Source organism: Mauremys reevesii, linkage group 3, assembly GCF_016161935.1.
Source record: "Mauremys reevesii isolate NIE-2019 linkage group 3, ASM1616193v1, whole genome shotgun sequence".
NCBI lineage: Eukaryota > Metazoa > Chordata > Testudines > Geoemydidae > Mauremys > Mauremys reevesii.
Window position 1 is genome coordinate 142,247,859 of NC_052625.1, and position 24,613 is coordinate 142,272,471.

At 40.7% G+C, this 24,613-nt stretch overlaps 1 protein-coding gene across 4 annotated transcripts in view; it reads left to right on the forward strand.

The window, feature by feature from the left end:
- RNGTT (RNA guanylyltransferase and 5'-phosphatase) overlaps positions 1-24,613 on the forward strand; it is a 438,367-nt gene that overhangs the window by 48,474 nt on the left and 365,280 nt on the right. For all 4 annotated transcript variants that reach the window (XR_005595781.1, XM_039528842.1, XM_039528843.1 and 1 more), the window contains exons 6-8: positions 3,423-3,681; positions 22,258-22,367; positions 23,371-23,472. Coding sequence is in view for 3 of the 4 variants with exons in the window: in XM_039528842.1 (XP_039384776.1) it covers positions 3,423-3,681; positions 22,258-22,367; positions 23,371-23,472 (471 nt within the window). In the remaining variant the exon portion in view is untranslated. The remainder of the gene's footprint in view (positions 1-3,422; positions 3,682-22,257; positions 22,368-23,370; positions 23,473-24,613) is intronic.

Below are 24,613 nucleotides of genomic sequence, written 5' to 3' on the forward strand. Positions count from 1 at the left end.
TCCAGTGCCTTTCCAGTCAGTGACATCCTCAAATGACCATTTTGCCCCATTGGTTGAAGGCTGCGAACAATCTCCCTCTCTCGATCCTACACTGCAGCAATCCCCTCTCTACTTTTATGAGGATTGTGTCTCATTTCTACCTTCTTAGGGAGTTCATCACCATGGACAGATGGATCCTGGATGTGATTTCTACAGGCTATCCCATCTAGTCCAGCCACCCCACCGCCACTCTCCTCCCTATCCCTCTTCAGAGGCCGTTCTCATGAGGGTCTCTTGAGACAGTAGGTGCAATCTTTTGTAACCCTAATGGTGGTAAAGCCTGTTCCACTGGACTTCATTGGGAAAGTGTTCTTTCCTGGTACTTCCCCGGTCCTCAAGAAAAAAAAACTGGTGGGGTGGGTCAGGTGGACATTGTTGCTAGACTCAGGACTTTGAACACCTTCATCCACTCTCAACTCTTCAGAATGGTAATCATAGCAGCAATAATTCTTTCCCTGGATCTGGGTGATTGATTTGTCTTCCTCAGTCTTCATGTTGCTTATTTTCATATATCCATGTACCCTATCCACAGATGTTTCCTATGTTTTGTGGCTGGCAGGGACCACTACCAATATTGCTTCTTACCCTTTGGCCTCTCAACTGCCCCAAGGGTCTTTACCAAAGTCGTCTTGGCCATCGCAGCCCATTTCCAGCAGATGGGAATAATTATCTTTCCATACCTGGACAATGGCTCCTGAAAGGTCGCTCATTTCTCAAGGTGTAGACAGCAACCAGGAAGGCTCTATCCCTGTTCTGCTCCCTGGGCTGCTGCCTCAATTCAGAAAAGTCTACACTCACACCTGCACAACACATAGACTTCAGTAGGGCCACTCTGGACTCTACCACTGCCAGAACATACTTGACCATAACAGGTTTGCCACAATGTCCAGATTCATTTCAACAATACAACAGAGCTTGCAAACCACAGCAAGGGCTTGCCTGCAACTCCTGGGCCACATGGATGCTGGTATGTTTGTGACACCTTTAGGAAGACTACAGTCCTGCAGTCATCAAGCCTGGACAAGAATTGCTTACACCCCTAACAAGCACAGACCAAGTGAGTGTCTGTACCTCAAAGGGCCCTCAATTCTGTAATTAGTGGAAAGATCCACAAAAGGCTTGTGTGGATTTTCCATTCTCGTAGCCTTCTCCCACAAAGATCATCACCACTGACACCTCCCTGCTAGGCTGGGGTGTGCACTTTCAGCACTTCACAGCTCAAGCCAAATGGACCCACAGGAGGCAATCATTCACATCAACATATTAGAGCTCAGAGTGGTTTGTTAAACTTGTTAGCACTACTTTTTATTATATCAGTTGGCAAGGAGGAGTAAGATCCCAATCCTTATATGCCGAGTCAGTAAAACTATGGAATTGGTGCATAGCACTCCACATACTGTTCTCAGTGATTTATCACCCAGGACTGCAGATCACAGTGACAGACTCCCTCAGCAGGCATTTCTGCCCTTTCCACAAGTGGGAACTGAACAATGCAGTATTCAGAAGAATGTGTCCTACCTGGGGTATTCTGGAGATAGATTTCTTAGTGACACTATCCACTGCAAAGTGCAGACAATGTTATTTGAGGGCAGGGCACTGCTGCAACTCAATGGGAGATGCCTTAGTTATCCCGTGGCCCTGTGTATTGCTATATGCTTATACCACTACACCATTTGCTCAAAGTCCTGAACAGATTGAAACAGAAGAAATTAGCTATCTTCATAGCACTGTTGTAGCTGAGGGAGACATGGTTCCCTGAGTTAGTTTGCATGTCTGAGCAATTGCCTCTCCATTTCTCCCTGACTGAAAATCTCATCCAAAACCTACCCCAGTCTCTTGGGGTTTTACCTGAAGGCATTGCTCCTAGATGGCTTATTGGTATAGAAGAAGATTGCTCTCTGGAGGTACTGCTCAATAGTGGAAAACCTACCTACAGACGGGGAAAAGTTTTCAATTTTGGGGCAGCCATCGATCTATACCTCCTCTTGAGTCTTGCCTGACGCACATTCTCAGTTACCTGCTAAATTTAAAAACCACAGGATTATTGCTGAGCTCAGTTAAAGTTCATCCCCCTATTGAGGGATTTTCAGCCTTCATGCACCCAACCACTGTGAGGTTTATTAAGGGACTACTCAATCTTTTTCCTCCTGTGAAAGAACCTACACAATTTAGTCCTTAATGTACTGAAGAAGCCTCCATTTGAATCTATGGGAACTTGTCCCTTCCTTAATTTGTGCCTCAGGACCGCGTTCCTTATTTCAGCCAGGAAGGTAGGGGAGCTAGGAGCACCCTGATGGCTGACCAACTGTACACAGCGTTCGATCATGACAAGATGACACTAGATCCACACCTGCACTTCCTCTGTAAAGTTTCTTCAGAGTTCCACATTCATCAGGAGATTCACCTGCTGGCGTTTTACTCCAAGCTTTGCTCTCTGAGTGAAGAAATGAGACTACAAACACTGGATGTAAGAAGAGCTCTTGCTTTCTATCTTGACAGGGCGCAGCCTTTTAGGGCTTCTCCTAGGCTCTCCATCTCTGTCACAGAACTAAGAGAAAGACATCTGATCTCCACCTGGAGGCTGTCCAGATGGGTTGCAAGATGCACCTTAATCTATTATGAAGCCTCGGGAGTTCGTCCCCTTCCTATGATGATGGCTCATTCCACCAGGGCTCAATCTACCTCTGTGGCGCTACTGAAAAACATACCTATCTCAGACATCTGCAGGTCAGCCACCTGACCTTTGAGGCACATGCTTTCCCAGTACTCATGTCTGCTTCCAGAGCTGACGTGGCTTTCGGTGATGCTGTTCTATGGTTTGTAGTGAACCTGTCTCCTTGGCACTCTTCTTCATAATTGAGGTACTACTAAAAAATCTGCTGAAGGGGAGAACCTGTCGGGATGCTACTCAAATAAGAAGTTATGTACCTTGTACAGTAACTGGAGTTCTTCAAGATGTGTGTCCCTATGGGTTCTCCACTACCCATCCTCCTTCCCCTCTGCTTTCCAATCTTTTCACTAGATTTCATGGCTGAGAAGGACCTGAGCAGTGGGGGGGGTGTCCATCCTCCCACCCCTTCCCCAATATCCTTGCACTGGAGTACAAGGATCTCTAGGATGCAGGTGTTGCTGAAACTCTCCAATCAAGAATGCATGGGCATGCACAGATCCTGAAATGGAGTACCCATAGGGACACACATCTTGAAGAACTCCAGTTACTGTACAAGATAAATAAGTATCTCAAGAGTTTCTGAATTCTTGACAATGAAGTGATTTATTTTTTTGAATTTTTAGGGGAAACTGAAAGTCACACAGAACATTAATTTATTAGACATGTCTTTTTAACATCCAGAAATGCACAACTCTCAATTTCTGTTTTCCAGTATTGAAGCAGCAGTGGCTACTTTTGCCCAAGCCAGACCACCAGGTATCTATAAAGGGGACTATTTAAAAGAACTATTCCGTCGTTATGGAGATGTAGATGATGCACCACCACCACCTGAGCTACCTGAATGGTGCTTTGATGAAGACGATGAAGAGGAGGAGGAGGAGGAGGAGGATGTTAAAACAGGAGGTCAAGAATCAGAACCTGGGTCTTCAAGTTCCTCTTTTGGCAAAAGGAGAAAAGAACACCTAAAACTGGTAATGTTGTCCAAAAGCTTAACATTTTACTTTATAAACTGAATTTGGTGAACTCTTATTCACTAAATGTTGCATAATGTGTGTCACAAATACCAGCTCTTGTAAGTGAGGAATGGATAGCACTGTTTAGAGCCAGGCATAACATGAGTTGGTGGAAAGTAAGATTTCTTAATTCTTTGTATAATGCTTTTGATCTTAACTTTCAACACGTCTGCTATTCCAATACTGGTTGTTTCCTGCGCAGAGATTGTCAGTCATATTAAATTGTAACAAGATTGCTTGATGAGTTTCCTGATGTGAACAAATGCTTTGTTGAGACTAGGTGGAGACTAATACATTCCTTTTAATCTGTAACTAAAGTCTTCCAGAGGTGCAAGCCAAGCCTTGCTGATAGGTGTATATAACTTTAATTTATCTTTTCAATCCAGCCATGCAGTTGAAATTGAAACTTTGTTTTTGAATTAGTGTTTAATTTTCACATACATTCCGTGTAGAGGTTCTGAGAATTTTTGGCAAACAGTAATGTGAACTGGAAAAAAAATAATTAAATTTAAAAGCTGTGAGAAATTGTCTAAGTAGACTAAAGCAGTTACAGTAATTATAGTTATATATGTTTGATCAATTACTGTGACTAGTTCAGATCTGTGAGATAGGCATACATAATTATTAATATACTACTTATTATATCTGTAAATAACATGATATAGAAAATAACCCTCGTACTTAAAGTAGAAGAAATATGGTTTTGTTGTGTTAAAGACTAAGGGCTTCATTCTCAGTGAATGAAGTGAACTTCAGCTTTTTATAAGACATGTTTCCATAACTGAATGGAAAAAATTGCTGGCCACATAGTTGTGTACAATTTTATCTGCATAATGATACCTCACTTATCTCACTGAGGTGCTGAGGAGGTTTGGGTGTTTGTAAACAATTAAATTCTCACATGAAATGTGTCTCAAGTGCATTATTACTCTTCATATTACTAATAGAAGTATTATAGCTGTGCATTGGGATGCAGAGTTAGGGAGGGGAAGGAGCTAGCTTAGCTTGAAAAGAATATAGAATCTGATCCAAAGCAGCAAAGTTGCACTGTCACAAACTTAAACGTAGTCTATCAACTGGCATAGCAGAATAGCTTAAACACTAAAAATTACGGTAATGTTCAAAGTGTTTTAAGAGAAATAGTCCATGTTCTCGACTAGCCTTCCATTGAGAGATGTACAAGAGAATTTTCTCTCTTCAGGCTGCAATGGCAAGATTATTTTCTACCCTCCCTTCAAGTTATCAAAAAGGGTGTGAAGACTAGGTTTCTGTCACCACAGTCAAATGGCATCCTTTCTCACTCAAATATAGGACTAATCTGATCTGTTGAACAAAGATCATGATAGAAGATACTCTGACTTTTCCTCCTTTCAGAGCTGGAAATGCTAAATTATACAAATAAGCATATTAATAACTAAAACACAATTAAGACTTAGAGAATTTCAGAGGGAAGAATCATTTGGTTAATATGCATATTCGTATAATTCAGTTTTACAGCTTGGGATGCACTCACTTTGGCATGAAGAGGAAGAGCCCAGGAATTCTATCCCATGATGCTTGGTTGATTGATTGGACTTTTCCCGTAGCTGATCAGAGAAGGATTCAATCTATTTATGGGTGACTTGTAGATAGGGGGCCAAAAAAGAGTGATTATCAGGTAAATACCTTTTGCTTATATTTTTTCTTCATTTTGGGCATTATATAAGGTGCTAATGTTAAAAATAGAGTTGCAATTAATGTCTCATGCCATGATGTAAAAATTCTACAATGTACCATGTTTGAGCAGGGAGTTATGCCAAAGCATAAGACATAACTGGAAAAACCCAGATGCAACTTAGAATGTAATACTATGCATGGTCTCCTTTCACATCACCTATTCAGTTACAGGAAGCCTGTTTGCTGCTGGTAGTCTCTGTGATGTTATAGGAAAAACTGAAGAAGTAGGTTTTGACTCAGTGGGTGCCGCACTTCAGCAGTTGAGCAGTCACAGAAACATGACAGAGCATTGCAGAAGCGTCAGTGACAGACATTTGAAATCTGATTTCATAGACTCATAGACTTTAAGGTCAGAAGGGACCATTATGATCATCTACTCTGACCTCCTGCACAATGCAGGCCACAGAATCCCACCCATCCACTTCTGTAACAAACCCCTAGCCTATGTCTGAGTTATCGAAGTCCCCAAATTGCGATTTGAAGACCTCAAGCTGCAGAGAATCCTCCAGAAAGTGACCCGTGCCCCATGCTGCAGAGGAAGGCGAAAAACCTCCAGGGCCTCTACCAATCTGCCCTGGAGGAAAATTCCTTCCCGACCCCAAATATGGCGATCAGTTAAACCCTGAGCATGTGGGCAAGACTCACCAGCCAGCACCCAGGAAAGAATTCTCTGTAGTAACTCAGATCCCAACCCATCTAACATCCCATCACAGACCACTGGGCATACTTACCTGCTGATAATCAAAGATCAATTGCCAAATTAATTGCCAAAATTAGGCTATCCCATCATACCATCCCCTCCATAAATTTATCAAGCTTAGTCTTAAAGCCAGATATGTCTTTTGCCCCCACTACTCCCCTTGGAAGGCTGTTCCAGAACTTCACTCCTCTAATGGTTAAAAACCTTTGTCTAATTTCAAGTCTAAACTTCCTAGTGTCCAGTTTATATCCATTTGTTCTTGTGTCCACATTGTTACTAAGCTTAAATAATTCCTCTCCCTCCCTAATATTAATCCCTCTGATATATTTATAAAGAGCAATCATATCCCCCCTCAACCTTCTTTTGGTTAGGCTAAACAAGCCAAGCTCTTTCAGTCTCCTTTCATAAGACAGGTTTTCCATTCCTCGGATCATCCTAGTAGCCCGTCTCTGAACCTGTTCCAGTTTGAATTCATCCTTCTTAAACATGGGAGACCAGAACTGCACACAGTATTCCAGATGAGGTCTCAGCAGTGCCTTGTATAACGGTACTAACACCTCCTTATCTTTGCTGGAAATACCTCGCCTGATGCATCCTAAAACCGCATTAGCATTTTTTACGGCCATATCACATTGGCAGCTCATAATCATCCTGTGATCAACCAATACTCTGAGGTCCTTCTCCTCCTCTGTTACTTCCAACTGATGCGTCCCCAATTTATAACTAAAATTCTTGTTATTAATCCCTAAATGCATGACCTTGCACTTTTCACTATTAAATTTCATTCTATTACTATTACTCCAGTTTACAAGGACATCCAGATCTTCCTGTTTGATATCCCGGTCCTTCTCTGTGTTAGCAATACCTCCCAGCTTTGTGTCATCCGCAAACTTTATTAGCACATTCCCGCTTTTTGTGCCAAGGCCAGTAATAAAAAGGTTAAATAAAATTGGTCCCAAAACTGATCCCTGAGGAACTCCACTAGTAACCTCCTTCCAGCCTGACAGTTTACCTTTCAGTATGACCCGTTGTAGTCTCCCCTTTAACCAGTTCCTTATCCACCTTTCAGTTTTCATATTTATCCCCATCTTTTCCAAGTTAACTAATAATTCCCCATGTGGAACCGTGTCAAATGCCTTACTGAAATCGAGGTAAATTAGATCCACTGCATTTCCTTTGTCTAAAAAATCTGTTACTTTCTCAAAGAAGGAGATCAGGTTGGTTTGGCACGATCTACCTTTTGTGAAACCATGTTGTATTTTGTCCCAATTACCATTGACCTCAATGTCCTTAACTACCCTCTCCTTCAAAATTTTTTCCAAGACCTTACATACTACAGATGTCAAACTAACAGGCCTATAGTTACTCGGATCACTTTTTTTTCCTTTCTTAAAAATAGGAACTATGTTAGCAATTCTCCAGTCGTACAGTACAACCCCCGAGTTTACTGATTCATTAAAAATTCTTGCTAATGGGCTTGCAATTTCATGTGCCAGTTCCTTTAATATTCTTGGATGAAGATTATCTGGGCCCTCCGATTTAGTCCCATTAAGCTGTTTGAGTTTGGCTTCTACCTCGGATGTGGTAATATCTACCTTCATATCCTCATTCCCAATTGTCATCCTTCCATTATCCCTAAGCTCCTCATTAGCCTTATTAAAGACCGAGGCAAAGTATTTATTTAGATATTGGGCCATGCCTAGATTATGTTTAACCTCCACTCCATCCTCAGTGTTGATTTCAGCAAGAAGCACTGTTGGGTATTTTGTAAATAGTACAAAAATTATACTCCCAAACCATTTTTACAGTCTGATGAGTTTGTTACATCAAATTGAGTGTTAAGTCAAATAGAAGCCTCATAAGTGAATTCTCAAACTACATAGGCATACTGCAGCTGATCTTAATGCTCACATGTACAATGCAATGGGACATACTACATGGTATACCTAAAGATTAAAAAGGTGAGTATAATTGGTTGAATGGCCTTTTCCTAAAATTTTATTGTAGGCACCTGCATCTATGACTGTATGTTTGGCAGAATAAACTGTGTCCCTTCACACTTATAAAGTTTAGCTGAAGCATGGTCTGCTTCATGAGCAGTTCTAGAACAGAAAATTACTTTTTTCATAAGCCACCCAGATCCTTTATTATTGCATTTTATGTTGGGGACACATGATGCAAAAGAAACGTCATAGGATATGGCAGATGACACAGGATTCTTCCAAGGTGGAATCCTGAGCCGTAACTAGGGGTCCTATCAAGGTAGCCAGCCAGTGGCATGGACAGCTGCAGTGGCACAGGAGCCAGCAAACAGAACTGTAAACAGGGGAGTGTGAGTGTTCTGTTGGAGGAGAAGGTATTTGTAGCTATTTGTATTTGTATGTGTAGAGGCTGGTAGGGGCAGGGTGCTGGGAGAGAAGCTGAGCCCTGATTAGGGAGTGGAGCTTCTCTGACTAGGCGTCCTAACAAGGTAGCCAACCAAGGCAACGGCACAGGAGCCAGCAAACAGAGCTGTAAACAGGGGAGTTTGAGTGGGAGTTTGCAAGGGGAGTTTGGGGGGAAGACTAAGAGAGGCAGGCAGAGGAATAGACAGTCTAGTGAAGGGATTGTGTGGTGTTCTGGCAGTGTTTTGGTGCTAGTTGGTTTTTTTTTTTTTTTTTTTTTTTTTTTTTTGCTGTGGGTGGTGGTGTTTTGGTTTGGTTTGTGTTTCTCGGACTAACAGGATTTAGGTGGAAGGGCTATGACAGATACAGAGGCAGCAGTGGTAGTGACCCAAGCTGTGGAAGACACAATGAAGATGACTGGATGTGGAAGCTGCGGCATGTACATGATCCTGGAGGGGGTACATGAAGAGTTTCATGTGTATGAAGTGCCGCCTGATAGAGCTGATGGAAGAAAAGATCTGAGGACTGGAGATGCAGGTAGAAACTCTGGTTTAGTTTAGAAGGGGGTTTGAGCAGATGATGGAGCAAAGACACAAGGAGGCTGAAGAGAAAAGCTCAGACTTGCAGATGGAAGCAGAACCAAAGAACTCTAAGGGGAGACTGCTGGATGAGGAAAGTGGACAGTGGAAGCATGTGACTAAGAGAACCAGGAAGAGGAAAAGACGGGCTAGTGAAGGAGAAATAGAGCTCAGGAACAGGTTTGCGGAGTTGGAAAATGAACAAGGGGCACAGCAGATGGTCACTGAAGGTGAGAGGGCAAGGAAGAAGAGAAGAGCAGCTAGTCCTGTAGGAAGAGGGGAAGAGTCAATGGAGATAACACCAAATATGAGCCCCAGGAGGATAGGTTAGGTTGCAGAGGATTGCAAGGGAGAATAGGAATTGAGAGGACTTGCAGCCAGAGGGAACAGGGGATAGACTGGAGAATCACACCATCATCAGGAAAAGGCAGGTCTATGTGACTGGGGACTCCTTACTGAGAAGAATAGACAGGCCTGTAACCAGAGCTTATCCAGAGAACAGAAGAGTGTTCTGTCTGCCGGGTGCTAAGATACAGGATGTGGACCTGAAGCTGAAGAGGATCCTAATGGGAGCGTGAAAGAATCCGCTGATTGTCCTTCATGTGAGAACAAATGATATGGCTAGATTCTCGCTGGAATGTATCAAGGGAGACAATGCCAGGCTGGGGAGGACTTTTAAGGAAATGGAGGCTCAGGTGATCTTCAGTGGGATTCTGCCTGTTCCTAGAGAAGGGCAACAAAGGTGTGACAAGATTATGATGATCAACAGATGGCTCAGATAGTGGTGCTATAAAGAGGGCTCTGAGATGTGTGGCCACTGGGAGGCATTCATGGGCAGAGGACTGTTCTCTCAGGATGGACTTCACCTGAGTAAGGAGGGAAATAGATTTCTAGGATGGAGGCTGGCACAACTGATTAAGAGAGCTTTAAACTAGGAATTTGGGGAAGATGGTTGGGAGATGTCCAGGTAATCTCTACGCCGGATTTTAACATTGAGAGGGAAGAAAACGAAGTAAGAGAGGATACAGCTCTGGGTAGGAGACTGGACATATGAGGAAGGGTAGTGTAGATACCAGTCTAATAGGTGATACTGGCGGTAGAATGTCTGTGCCTAATCAGGTAAAGAATGTGAGCGAAGCCAAAGAGCAAAAATTAAGATGTTTGTACGCCAATGTGAGGAGCCTAGGTAACAAAATGGAGGAACTAGAGTTACTGGTGCAGGAAGTGAAACTAGATATTATAGGGATAACAGAAACATGGTGGAATAGTAGTCATGACTGGAGTACAGGTATTGAAGGGTATGTGCTGTTTAGGAAAGACACAGATAAAGGCGAAGGTGGTCGAGTAGCGTTGTATATCACTGATGAGGTAGACTGTAAAGAAATAAGTGATGGAATGGATAAGACAGAGTCTATCTGGGCAAAAATCACATTGGGGAAGAAAGCTACTAGAGCCTCCCCTGGGATAGCACTTAGGGTGTGCTATAAACCACCGGGATTTGATTTGGATATGGATAGAGATCTCTAATGTTTTTAATGAAGTAAATACTAATGGGAATTGTGTGATCATGGGAGACGTTAACTTCCCAGATATAGACTGGAGGATAAGTGCTAGTAATAATAATAATAGGGCTCAGATTTTCCTGGATGCGATAGCTGATGGATTTCTTCACCAAGTAGTTGCTGAACCAACAAGAGGGGATGACATTTTAGATTTGGTTTTGGTGAGTAGTGAGGACCTCATAGAAGAAATGGTTGTAGAGGACTACCTTGGTTCGAGCAATCATGAGCTAATTCAGTTCAAACTAAATGGAAGGATAAACAAAAATAGATCTGTGACTAAGCCCTTTTGAAATCAAAAACCCAACTTAAAAAAATTAAGGAAATTAGTTAGGGAAGTGGATTGGACTGAAGGACTTGTGGATCTAATAAGTGGGAGGGATAGCTCAGTGGTTTGAGCATTGGTCTGCTAAACCCAGGGTTGTGAGTTCAATCCTTGAGGGGGCCACTTACAGATCTGGGGCAAAAATTAGTCCTGCTAGTGAAGGCAGGGGGCTGGACTCGATGACCTTTCAAGGTCCCTTCCAGTTCTAGGAGATTGGTATATCTCCAATTATTATTTTATTATCTAAAGGTGGAGGAGGCCTGGAATTACTTCAAGTCAAAGTTGCAGAAACTATCAGAAGCCTGCATCCCAAGAAAAGGGAAAAAAATCATAGGCAGGTGTTGTAGACCAAGCTGGATGAGCAAGCATCTCAGAGAGGTGATTAAGAAAAAACAGCCTACAAGCAATGGAAGATGGGAGGGATCAGCAAGGAAAGCTACCTTATTGAGGTCAGAACATGTAGGGAAAAGTGAGGAAGGCCAAAAGCCATGTAGAGTTGGATCTTGCAAAAGGCATTAAAACCAATAGTAAAAGGTTCTATAGCCATATAAATAAGAAGAAAACAAAGAAAGAAGAAGTGGGACCACTAAACATTGAGGATGAAGTGAAGGTTAAGGATAATCTAGGCATGGCCCAATAGCTAAACAAATATTTGGCCTTAGTCTTTAATGAGGAGCTTAGGAATAATGGTGGAATGACAAATGGTAATGAGGATATGGAGGTAGATATTACCACATCCGAGGCAGAAGCCAAACTCGAACAGCTTAATGGGACTGAATTGGGGGGGAGACAGATAATATTCATCCAAGAATGTTAAAGGAACTGGCACATGAAATTGCAAGCCCATTAGCAAGAATTTTTAATGAATCTGTAAACTCAGGGGTTGTACTGTATGACTGGAGAATTGCTAACATAGTTCCTATCTTTAAGAAAGGGAAAAAAAAAAACAGTGATCTGGGTAACTACAGGCCTGTTAGCTTGACATCAGTAGTATGCAAGGTCTTGGAAAAATTTTTGAAGGAAAAAGTAGTTAAGGACATTGAGGTCAATGATAAGTGGGACAATATACAACATGGTTTTACAAAAGGTAGATTATGCCAAACCAACCTGATCTCCTTTTTTGAGAAGGTAACATCTTTTAGACAAAGGAAATAGTGGATCTAATTTACCTCGATTTCAGTGAGGCATTTGATATGGTTCCATATGGGGAATTATTAGCTAAATTGGAAAAGATGGGGATCAGTATGAAAATTGAAAGGTGGATAAGGAACTGATTCTATGATCAGCTAAACCCTGAGCATGTGGACAAGACTCACCAGCCAGACACCCAGGAAAGAATTCTCTGCAGTAATTCAGATCCTACTCCATCTGACATCCCATCACAGGCCACTGGGCATATTTACCGCTAATAGTTAAAGATCACCATATTTGGGGTCAGGAAGGAATTTTCCGCCAGAGAAGATTGGCAGAGGCCTGGGGTTTTTTTGCCTTCCTGTGCAGCGTGGGGCACGGGTCACTTGCTGGAGGATTCTCTGCACCTCAAAGTCTTTAAACCACAATTTGAGGACTTGAGTAACTCAGACATAGGTTAGGGGTTTGATACAGGAGTGGATGGGTGAGATTCTGTAGCCTGTGTTGTGCAGGAAGTCAGACTAGATGATCATAAGGGTCCCTTCTGATCTTAAAGTCTATGATTCTATGATTGGAGTTAATGGTTTCTCCAGAACAGTGGTTCTCAACCTGTTTACCATTGTGGGCTGCATATGCAGCTCTCTGTGTTGTGGGCCTCATGCACACAATGTATGTACTACCTGTATGACCCTGAGGATGTCACATGGGCATCAGCTGTGTGCTGATTGGGCTACAAGTGGCCTGTGGGTTGAGAACCACTGCTCCAGGATTTAAGGAAAGTTGTGTTATATGCGCATCAACGTGTCAAGGAAATGTCTGGGGTGTACCGGAAACTGCTAAAATCTCTCTCTCAATTTAAGTTAGCAAGGATTAATTTTTTTATTGTCTGTTAAGCCATCAAAGAGCACATTAGCTCTAAATTCCAGTAACTCAGTTCAATAACTTTTTATTATGTCTCCTTCAGTGGGGTGTGCATGTGTGAGGATTTTTTTTTTTTGGAATGATTGTCTCTCCTGTTTTCATGTTGCTCTGGTGCTTTCTTCTGCTTGCTTTACTTTCCTTCCCTTTTTTGCCTTGGAACAGAGTAGTGATGCACAACCTTTGCATTGTCCACAACGGTACTCTTTGAAGGGTCTATTGGCTGCGGAAAACATGGCAAAAGGCTAAGTATGCACGGAAGATGTGTGGAATCCCCCATGCAAGATTCCAGGACTTTCTTCAAGTTTTTGTGATTATATGTAACCCGAATAAGTATATGCACAAAAAAAAAAAAAATGTGTATGCACAGAAGATCAGTGCATACATGTTTTTTTTTGTGCATATACTTATTCAGGTTACATATAAGCACAAAGACTTGAAGAAAGTTCTGGAATCTTGTATGGGGGATTCTGAAGACAATAAAAGCAATCTGATAACACTGCTGGGAGGAGGAAATGATTCTACCATGTATTTTTGGCCACAGATCATTGCTCTTGTGGATTTATTCCAATCACTCATTCAGCTATTGGATGTTTCCCCAGAGGCTTTTTGCTTGAAAAGTCATTATCAAACTCATGTCCAGTTACTTCCATTCCAAGTATTTATTTTATCAAAAATAAAGTCAACCATTCTAGCTTTGCGAAGATAGCTGTTGGGCAGAGAAATTGCTGAGACAATGGAAAGACTGTTTCATGGAACAAGGTTAAGATTTGCCAGAAATGGATCATCTGCCTATTTGGAACAATCCCTGAAAGTGTAGAGCACGTGACTGTCACATTTTGTTAGGAACGGTAGGTGAGAAGTGGAAACTTCTGATTAGAGCTGGGCAGGAAACACATATCTTGTCTCATGAGAATTTTTGTCATTTTGAAAAATTTCTCCATCCCAAATTGTGATTAAAAGCTGAAATTTCAAATTTTAACTAACCAAAAAACTGAAAATGTTGGGATCAGGTCAACTGAAACTTTTAGTTTTGATTTTTCACTGTTCTTATATTTCACGATAAATTAACCTTAATTTCCAACAAAAAGTTTTTCAAACTGAAAAAGAAAAATATTTGTTTAAAAAATGGTGATATGGGATGTTTCAACAATTTTAAAGCTTAAAAAAAAATTAAAACAGTAAATTCATCAATCATGTAATTTTAGACTGAACTCCAAATTTTATTTAAAATGTAACAATAAAAGTTTCTAAAATTAATGGAAACTTTTTTTAAATTTAAACATTCCTCTGAGTTTGTAGCACAAAGTCAGAAAGCAAACATACTGTGAAATATCTGGTTTCACTATCCAGGTTGATTGAAATGTTAACAGTAATATTGTATTAGGAGAAAATTACTTTTTGAGGTTTTTTTGGTATTAAAGAATTCTGTGTCCCTCAGACCACATGTTTGCTCAATTATAATTGTCAGAATATTTTTTTAATAGCCATATTTTTTTTAATTGAATTGTGGGTTAGGCTGAGTATACGCTGTATATAATTGCTTTTCTTCTAATTTTTTTTTTTTTACAATTTACATTCAGTATTAGTTAAGATCACACTCTTTAAAACAAATTGGTTTTTTGAACATGAAAAAATATCATTGCCTATTTCAAACCCTGCTTCCCTTAGGATTCCTTTATTTAATGTATAGTTAACTACTTTTACAAGCCAAAGTTCCTTTAAAAGAAGAATTAATTTATATTCTGTTCACAAAATTCATTTTTTAGGCATCTCACAAAACCTATGAGAATGAGATAAACCCACTCTTGAAGTTTTATAAATATAGTAAATACTGTTAAAGTACAAATCAGCGCTTAACTGATGAGGTATTGAACTTATTTTTTTTAAGAATTATTGTTAAAATGTCTTTTCAAAGCTCCATAGTTCAGAATTTACTTGATATTTTTCTTGCTTGGTTTCCATCCCTCACACTTTTAGTGCACCATAAACATATGTAATATATAATGTCTTCGCAAGAGAGCTCATTGTTTCAGGTCAGGATGAGAAAGTCTCAAAATAATACATCAATTAACAAAAGAATCCAAACAAAACCAGCCTTCAAACAGTGCAAGTAGGAGACTAGGATGCATATTTTCAGTTTCACAAAGCTGACTTTTATGTAACCTTGAATTTCATTGAGGTAGTTTACTTTTCTAAAAAAATAATTTTCCCTTCCCAACATATGGAGGATTGTAACCTGTATAAACTGTGCAAACTTGTGATACAAATTGTTGAGTAGTAGCCTTACAGCAGATTGCAGTTTTGAGAGAAAACAATTGTACTAAGCACTCTGCCACCTGCAAGTCCAAATAAATAAAATTGAGGATTTGAAAGTATCCCTTCACTGAAAATTTCTGGAGAGATTTTCAAATGACACAGATGGCAGTTAAGCACCTCAGGGCTTGGCTACACTTACAAATTTGCAGCGCTGCAGCAGGGTGTGAAAACACACCCTCTCCAGCGCTGCAAATTGCGGCGCTGCAAAGCGCCAGTGTGGTCAAAGCCCCAGCGCTGGGAACGCGGCTCCCAGCGCTGTCCATTATTCCCCACAGGGAGGTGGAGTATGGACAGCGCTGGGAGAGCTCTCTCCCAGCGCTGGCGCTTTGACTACACTTAGTGCTTCAAAGCGCTACCGCGGCAGCGCTTTGAAGCGCTAAGTGTAGCCACAGCCTAACTCCCATTTCTGCCTTTTGGAAATCTCACCTGTTGGGCAAAAAATGGATAGCACTGTCTTAGTAGTGGGGAATACTATCATATTCTCTGGTTGCTTCACTACACTGCATAATCTCCCTTATCAGGAGTAAACCATGACCATCTTTCCCTATTCCAAACCATTCTCTTAGCCAGACACTGAAAATTCACAGACAGTGCATCTAGGCAGCTGCTTGCTTCCTTTACTGAGCCATTCATGTACTGATATAGCACTGCAGCCCAGAACTACCTCACTCTTTTATCCAGTGCCCTTAAAGTAAGTGAGTAGGCAGAGTGACAGAACAAAAGCCTATGGAGCAACAAACAATGAAGACATCGAAGTGAAGCAGCCTAATTCTCTAGATCTCTTGTATAAGAATGAGAATTGAAAATGATCCCATCCATCTATGCCAAAGTCTACAGCCAAGCCAATAATATCTTGAGTTTATCAATATTCTAACCAAGTTCTTTGCTGCCCAATTCAATCGAGAATGTGTTGGAAACATTTGTTGACACTATGCTTGGTGTAGGTTTGGGTTATTGTATTGAAATAGGGACTGGGAGTGTTTAATCACAAAGATTTCTGGTTTTGTTCTGTTGAAATGCAATTTTTGTTTTATTCCCCTGAGCATCAGGCTTGTTTTAAAGACTAAAATAATTTATAATGCACTCTGTAGGTTTCTTTTCAATATCCTTTTGATGATATCTTTCTTAGACTTACTGTAATGCTCAGTACAACTTTATGTATTAGGTTTAGATTAGAAGAAAAATTATGCCTGTTTTTTTAATACAAGTATGCAGGTAACAAATCAACTTTTTATAGTGTTCTCAAACTCCTATTGTGGAGAAAATTCTCCCAACCAAAGATGACTGGATCTGGTAATAAAGGGAGATATACCTATCTCATAGAGCTGGAAAGGTCCCTGAAGGGTCATTTAGTCCAGCCCCCTGCCTTCACTAGCAGGGCCAAGTACTGATTTTGCCCCAGATTCCTAAGTGGCCTCTGCAAGGATTGAACTCTCAACCCTGGGTTTAGCAGGCTAATGCTCAAACCACTGAGCTATCCCTCCCCACTTGGCTTCTTTCAGAGTTAGTTAATTTTTATCTGAGCATTACTCAGAGGGAGTCCTAGGTGAACCATAAGATACTTCTTGCACATTCTCAGGAGTGAGTTTGCTCCAGCTTCCATGCTTTCAATTCCCACCATGAAGGGAGTGAGGAACCGTTCTCTGATTGCAAACTCTGATGTTTGGTGTAGCAATGCAGTGCATTGCCACTAAATTAACAGGCCACCCCTCTTAGCTAGTGCATGCAGAATTGGGTGCTTTGTGTACTTCAAAGTATAATTGTAAACATAAGCCACTATACTATATAATATAGTCAGCAGCTTGTTTGGTACATTTTGAATATAAGGAGAGGTAGAAATGTATTCTGCTCTAACTACTGGAGGAATCTAAGTGTGGTTTTCATTGGTTCTAAGCATCATTAGCTCTTACTAAGTTCACCTGGAAATGTGAGTGCTGTCAAGTTGGACTCTCGTCAGTCTGGCAACAACATTGTGGTCACACACGAGACTAGTGAATAGTCAGTGTGATCTTTAATTTCTGATGAGGTGACTGAGGTTTTTTCTGCTGTGGAAACACTCTTTAAAGGCAAAATAGTTTAGAGATTGCAGTTGTTGACATCATCAGTTTTCTGGTGCTGCTGAAATCATGGGCCCTCCTTCAAAAAATCTTAGAACTGAAGTTAAATAACAGGTCAGAGGTAACCTGCCAGATGACCTAAAGATTAAAATTCCCAGGTGAGGCGATTATTTTTCTTGTAACGGAATTACTATGTATGTGGTTTAGAATTAATAGATTCATAGACTCCAAGGCCAGAAGAGACCATTGTTGTCACTTAGTCTGACTTCCTGTATAACATAAGCCATAGAATTCCCCCCAAATAATTCCTAGAGCGTATCTTCTAGGAAAAAAACTCTAATCCTGATTTTAAAACGTCAGTGATTGGAGACTTCACCATGACCTTCGCTAAATTGTTGCAATGGTTAATTACTCTCACCATTAAAAATGTATACCTTATTTCCGGTCTGAATTTGTCTAGCTTCCACTTCCATTCATTGGATCATGTTATACCTTTGTCTGCTGGATTGAAGAGCCTAATATGAAATATTTATTCCCCATGTAGATACTTATAGACACTAATCAACTCACCCCTTAACTTTTTCTTTGTTAATCTTAGTATATTTAGGGTTACCATATTTCAAGTTCACAGAGGACTCTGCTGGGGGTAGGGAGAGGTGGGAGAGGGGGAGGGGAGGTGTGAGATTCCCCTGGTGTTATCTGGACTGGTGATCTGCTAGGTCACTCCAATCCTTGACTCTGGGAGCCAGCCTTACCCTGCTCTCCTGTGAGAACCCCCACTCTCTGGCTGTTCACACACAGCCTCTAGCGCATAAGCTGCTCCCAGCTACGTGAGTGAGCACTTTTGGCCAACTGCTGCTTGGATTGTGCAACCGAATGATACTAGCCAATATCTCCAGTCCCAGACAACCCTAGGAACCTCCATCTCGCAGTGTCCAATTATGCCCACTGGACGCTGAAAGCTTATACGAGTTTGTCAATTTAACAAAGAAATTGATATGTACTAGGTTTGTTATCCCAAGGAGAGTCTCTGACATGCTTCTGCTTCAGGTAGAATAAACAAACAAATTTAATTCCTAGAAAAGATAGATTTTAAGTGATTATAAGTCAAAACACAAGAAGTCAGATTTGGTCAAATGAAATAAAAGCAAAATGCATTCTAAGCTGATCTTAACACTTTCAATGCCTACAAACTTAAATGCCTCTCACCATAGGTTGGCTGGTTGCCCTTTAGCCAGGCTCCCCCCTTTGATCAGCGCTTCAGTTGCTTGGTGGTGGTGTCTATAGATGGAGGTGGAAGAGAGAGCGCATGGCAAATGTCTCTCCCCTTTTATCATAGTCTTTCTTCCCTCTTGGCTGTGCCCCCCCATTTCAGAATCAGGTGAGCATTACCTCATCGTATTCCAAAACTGACCAAGGGAAGGGGAGTGACTCATTCGAGAGTCTAAAGGCTTGGCTACACTTGCAAGTTAGAGCACATTAAAGCATCCCCGGGCACCCTAACTCCTGAGGTGTCCACACTAGCAAGGCACGTAGAGTGCATTACTGTGCTGTGATTGGCCTCCGGAAACATTGCATAATCCCCTGAAATCAAGTGGCCACTTTTCTCATTGTTTTGAAATCGGCTGCAGGCATGCGGATATCCCCTTTCAAAGCTCTGTTTCAGACAGCCGGTGTGCTTATCTGCTCCAAGACAAAGCAAACCATTAGTGTGGAATGCTGCTGTGGTGTGTGTGTGTGTGTGTGGGGGGGGGTGTCTGCTGCTGTCTGAACTTACAAGACAGCATGCTGACACACTCTCAGCCCCCCAAAACACACTGTCTTCCCCCCCATACACACAACACACTCCCTGTTACACTCCCCCCTCCCCCCATTTGAGAAGCACGTTGCAGCCACTTGCACACTGGGATAGCTGCCACAATGCACTGCTCCTTGTGGTGTTGCAAGAGCTGCTAATGTGGCCACACTAGTGCGCTTTCAGCTGACAGCCTAAACACATGGCAGCATTTTCCCTACTGCGGTCTCCTAAGGCTGTTTTAACTCTCAGCGCTCTACATCTGCAAGTGTAGCCAAGCCCTAACAGATCCTTTCTTGCTGCCTAGGCCAGTATCCTTTGTTCCTGTGAGGCTGGGCTGGGTTTGTCCCATACATGCCCTGATGAGATGTGAACTGCCCCTCTGCTCCTGGAGAGTTTGGCCTGGGCTTATTTTAAGCTATGAGGACACATTTTCAGCCTTATAACTATATACATGAAATTACAACCTATAACATTATTATAACAACAATGCTCAGTGCATCATGAGCCTTCTGAAGACACCCAACATGACAAATTTTGCATTGGATACCACATAATCATATTATGAGGCTGAATATGGGGGGTGCAGGTTGTTCCCCTGAGGTAGAGAGTCAAGGAGGGTACAGTTTTCTACTGTACACTTTCTTTTGTACCTTGAATATCTAGCATTTTATAAATAAGTGTAATGGCCTCAAAAATAAATGTAAATCAAATGTAAATAAACCTTTCCTACAGTGCTTCTTCCTGTTGTGCCCTTGCGTATTTCTCTGTAGAGTGTATCTTTCTCAGTAGTGGTTGATTGCTCATCAAGTAACCATGAAAGTCATTACAAGATCTATTCCTGAAGTTGTACTGCACAAACAGGATCCCTTTCAGTGACTCAACAGTCAATACCATGCCACCCTTACTCCTGTGCTGCTTTTAGAGCTGGGTGGCTAGCTAGCAGCTGCTGCTCTCCAGCTGCCCAGTTCTGAAGGCAGCGCCGCTGTCAGCAGCAGCCATAAGTAAGGGTGGCAAACCGGTAAACATGAACTCTGCTTATAAGGCATGTTCGGAATTGTAGTTCTAGCAGAATCAATATTGGAAAAAGAATGAGCAAGGAAAAATCACAGACATTTGTTCATATTTCAAAAATCTGAGATAGGAGGACAAAAAAAAGTGTTGTCCGGGAAAACCCAGGCATATGGTAACCCTAAGAATATTGAGCTCTTTGAGTTTGTTTTCTAATCCTTTAATCGCTGTCATGGCTCTTCTCTGCATAGGTTTGGCTCAAGCAGTGCTTTTCAGAGGGATTTGAATGGAGAATGTTAAGGTTATAATGTTTTATCTGCTGCATTTCATGTTTTTAAAATGAAAATTCAGGTCTCCAACAGTCCTTAAATGTTCTGACTGTGATCACTGAAACTGATGTTCCCCAGTGACTTTATTAAATACTGTTCTTGATTTTTTTTTGTGGCCATTGATTATTATTGAATTCCAATTAGTACTGATTTGAAGAGTTGAGGGATTGTAGGGGTCTAGTCCCAGAATCAGGCACAACAGAATCAGGGTTATCAAGTTCAGTATCTGATTGGGAACCCTGGTGTGCCCAACAAAGACACTTGCAGTGAGGGTAAAGCAAAGCTTTAATCACTTTTATTAACATAGTTAGTAAAGACAGAAAAGCTGCAAACCCCTTAACATTAACTTTGCATTACTGTTATATTTTTATCTCTTGTACCCCATTCCTTGCATATGCTCACATACTCGCACCCCTTCTTGGGGATCTGATGGTAAGAGGCAAAGGTCCAGCCCTTTCCCTGGCATGCCTAACAAGTCAGATGGTCCAGATCCAGATTAAGATCAACCGACCCTTCTTACATGGCATTCTGGCTTATTATAGGGCCTAGAGGTTATCATGAATATTCATTGAAAGGACCAACCTGTCTTGTCCACCATAAAGTTAGTGCTTTTATCCTATTGGTTAGTATATTAATGATTTTAGATTATTACCATATACATCAATTTGTTGCCAAGAAAAGTTTGAAGTTAAGCATTTGCCTACATTTTATCCTAAAATATTTTAAACTAGTATCAGTTCAGTGTTTCTGCAGTTACCTGGTATCATTTTGTACAACTCCTCCCTTAGGCACATTATTCCCAGTTGCCCAAAACTCAGGGTAACTGTTGGGCCATTTATTCTATGCCAAAGTTCACAGGCCTCAAAACCTTATGCTAACTGCTTAAGCTGATGCCTTTTTTAAGAGATACAGGCCTGTAGTTTCTTTGTGTTTACTGCTAAGTAAAATAAAATGCAAAAAGCTATCTCTGTGGACTACAATACATATTAATAACTTAGTTAATTTGACTTAATTAACTGCCTTTTTATTCCTGGGCACTAAATCTCTGCTGGAGGAGCAGTAAGGTAGATTTAATTTGTCTTCTTTTTTCTGGGCTTTTGCTATAAAGTGGCAAAAAACCAACCAAACAAAAAACCTTATAACTGTGTAATAGCTTAAATTTTACTTAATAAGCACCTTATCTGATTTCAGTTTTTCTAGAAGAACTCTACCTTGACCACAGGCCTAACCTACCAATTTTGAGGCCATTATGACTATTTTGGTGTATTTTAGAAGTAGGGTCAAATAAGACCTGTAATGGAAACTGAGGCCATGTCTACACTTAGTGGGGAATGATGCTGCTGTGATTGATATAGCGAGAGTTGATTTAGTGGGTCTATTAAAGACCTGCTAAATTGACCACAGAGCGCTCTCTGGTCGACTCTGATACTCCACTGGAATGAGAGGACTAAGGTAAGTTGATGGGAGAGTGTCTCCTGTTGACGTAGTGCGGTGTAGACACCGTGATAAGTCAACCTAAGCCGTAGCTGGAGTAGCGTGACTCAGTCTACACTATCAGGGTAGATTGACCTTAGTTATGCAACCTTAAATATTGATGACTTAAATCTTAGTCAGTCTAGAAGTGTGTGTGTGTGTATATGAAAGCATCTGTTTTCTGAATTTCTTTTGTGATATATCTTAAATGCTAATTGCATTTTGTATTTTTTTTTAAGGGTGCAATTTTCTTGGAAGGAGTGACAGTTAAACGTGTAACCCAAGTGACAACTCAACCAAAGTTAAGAGAAATACAGCAAAAATGTCAGCAATTCTGTGGATGGGAAGGGTATGGGAAAAATCATTTAATTTTAACTTTTCTTTGAATAGTCCAAAAATTCAATATTATATTCTTAATTTTGTGAAAAGTCAAGCAGGTAGCTATTTATTCAGATGGACTGTTCCTTTTTTTTTTTTTTTTTTTGAGTAACCAGAAATATTCAACAGTAAAGCTATATTGGCCTACAAAGAAAAGAAAAGAGAATGATCAGCTATTATAATTTAAGAAACAAGATTCTAGAATCATATATCCAGGGTCAGATCATAAATTATGTTCGTATTAGCCATTGCTACACAAATACCAAATGCAGTAGTCTGGTCTAATCATTATTTCTAAAGTTTTGGGTGAGTTTTAGTGCACATTAAACTAAATAACACTGGTTTGAACCAGGCAAAAAATTGCAAGTTTACTTATACAACTATCAATACACCTCTGTTCTGATGTGCAGAACCCTAGTTTTTCTGTTTCTTGGCCTTTCTAATGCAGTCATTGCTGGTTTGAATTTGTGTCTAGCATTGATGTGAACACTGGTTTAGTACCATTTCTAGATGTAATCCAGAATTTGAATGTCAGTTTCCAGAAGTGAAGGCTCATGGAATATTCACAGTACCACTTAGCCCTGGTCTACACTGGGGGCGGGGGGATGTCGATCTAAGTTACTCAACTTGAGCTACGTGAATAATGTAGCTGAAGTCGACGTACTTAAATCGACTTACCGTGGTGTCTACACTGCACTGAGTTGACTGCTGCCACTCCCCCGTCGACTCTGCCTGTGCCTCTCGCGGCGCTGGAGTACAGGAGTCTACCGAAGAGCGCTCGGGAGTCGATTTATCACGTCTAGATTAGGGTGGCTCTTGTAAGAAAAAACGTCTTATGCAAGATGTTCCAGCTGAAAGTTAACCTTGTAGAAAAGGTAGTGTTAACTGTGTCTCATGCAAGATTGATTGGAGAAATACATTACCTTGTATGGATACTCATTGTAGAATATTAATAGAAATCCTGCTTCTTTTAGGTCTAGATTCCCTGGAGCACAGCCTGTTTCCATGGACAAACAAAATATTAAACTTTTAGAGCAGAAGCCCTACAAAGTAAGCTGGAAAGCAGATGGCACTCGGTAAGTTTTCATATCTAAAAATCTACATAATTCACCCTGATACATAAAGCAAATTGTTTAGATTAGCAGTCTGTATGCTCTTTGGAGTGTGAATTTCTGCCTTGTACAATGGAGAGACATGTTTTATTTTGTTAAAGAAACAAAAAGCTCTAAAAAATTGAAGTTCTAATATAGTTTGGTATTGTACATAAGTTATGCCGAAACTTGATGTCAAGCCTCTTTCATCTGAGATGCTTTTCTATAGACTGAATGTTCCTTTAAGTGTATTTTATTTAATATTTTTGCTTTAATTTTTGTCCTCCCTGAGTTTTGCCTATTGGTAGCCAGCTGGGCTTGGATACCATGATGATAAGTGCCTTATAATAGGAGTTGTCTACACTTAAAACACTGCAATGGTGCACCTGTAGCACTTCAGTGAAGGCTTTACCTACAGTGATGGGAGAGCATCTCCCATTGACCGAGTGCTTTCTACATCAGGGGTTAGATTGTTTTAACTATGTCGTTCAGGGGTGTGGATTTTTCAAATCCCTCAGCGACATAGTTATACTGAACTAATTTCCTAGTGTAGACCAGGCCTAAGATAATATACAATAAGAGGCTTAAAGGAACTCAGCTTGGTAAGAAAAAAGTTATACTTTATGGTACACAGATCAATCTTTAAATTTTAATCTGTTCTTCAGTTGACATTTGAAAATTTTATTTACTTTTTTCTATTGACAATGCATCCTACTAATGATTGAAATTTCATAATTCTTCAAAGGTATTTGTACTGTAGTCCTGTGTTAGAATTGTAATTCTATGACTAGTCAGCATCCTTCTGATTCAACAGTAACTTCTGTTACATGTATTGCAGTGTTGACATTCTTTTAGTAGAGGTGCAGAAATAAATTTTTCAGTCTGCATTTGTGTGCAAGACTTGTATGTGTAGAATGTATTTTTGACAGTTGATCTACCACTGGATAAAGAGAGAAAATACCTCCTCTCCCCCTTCTGCTGTTAGAAGTTGTATAGGGATATCCATTTTAATTCACTACTCTTTAGGAAGAAAGTTATAAGAGCAGTTCAATAGAAGTGGTTACAGAATCAGTAGAGAAACTAGCTAGCATCATGCATTGAAAATGCTTGCAGCTGCCATTTCTAG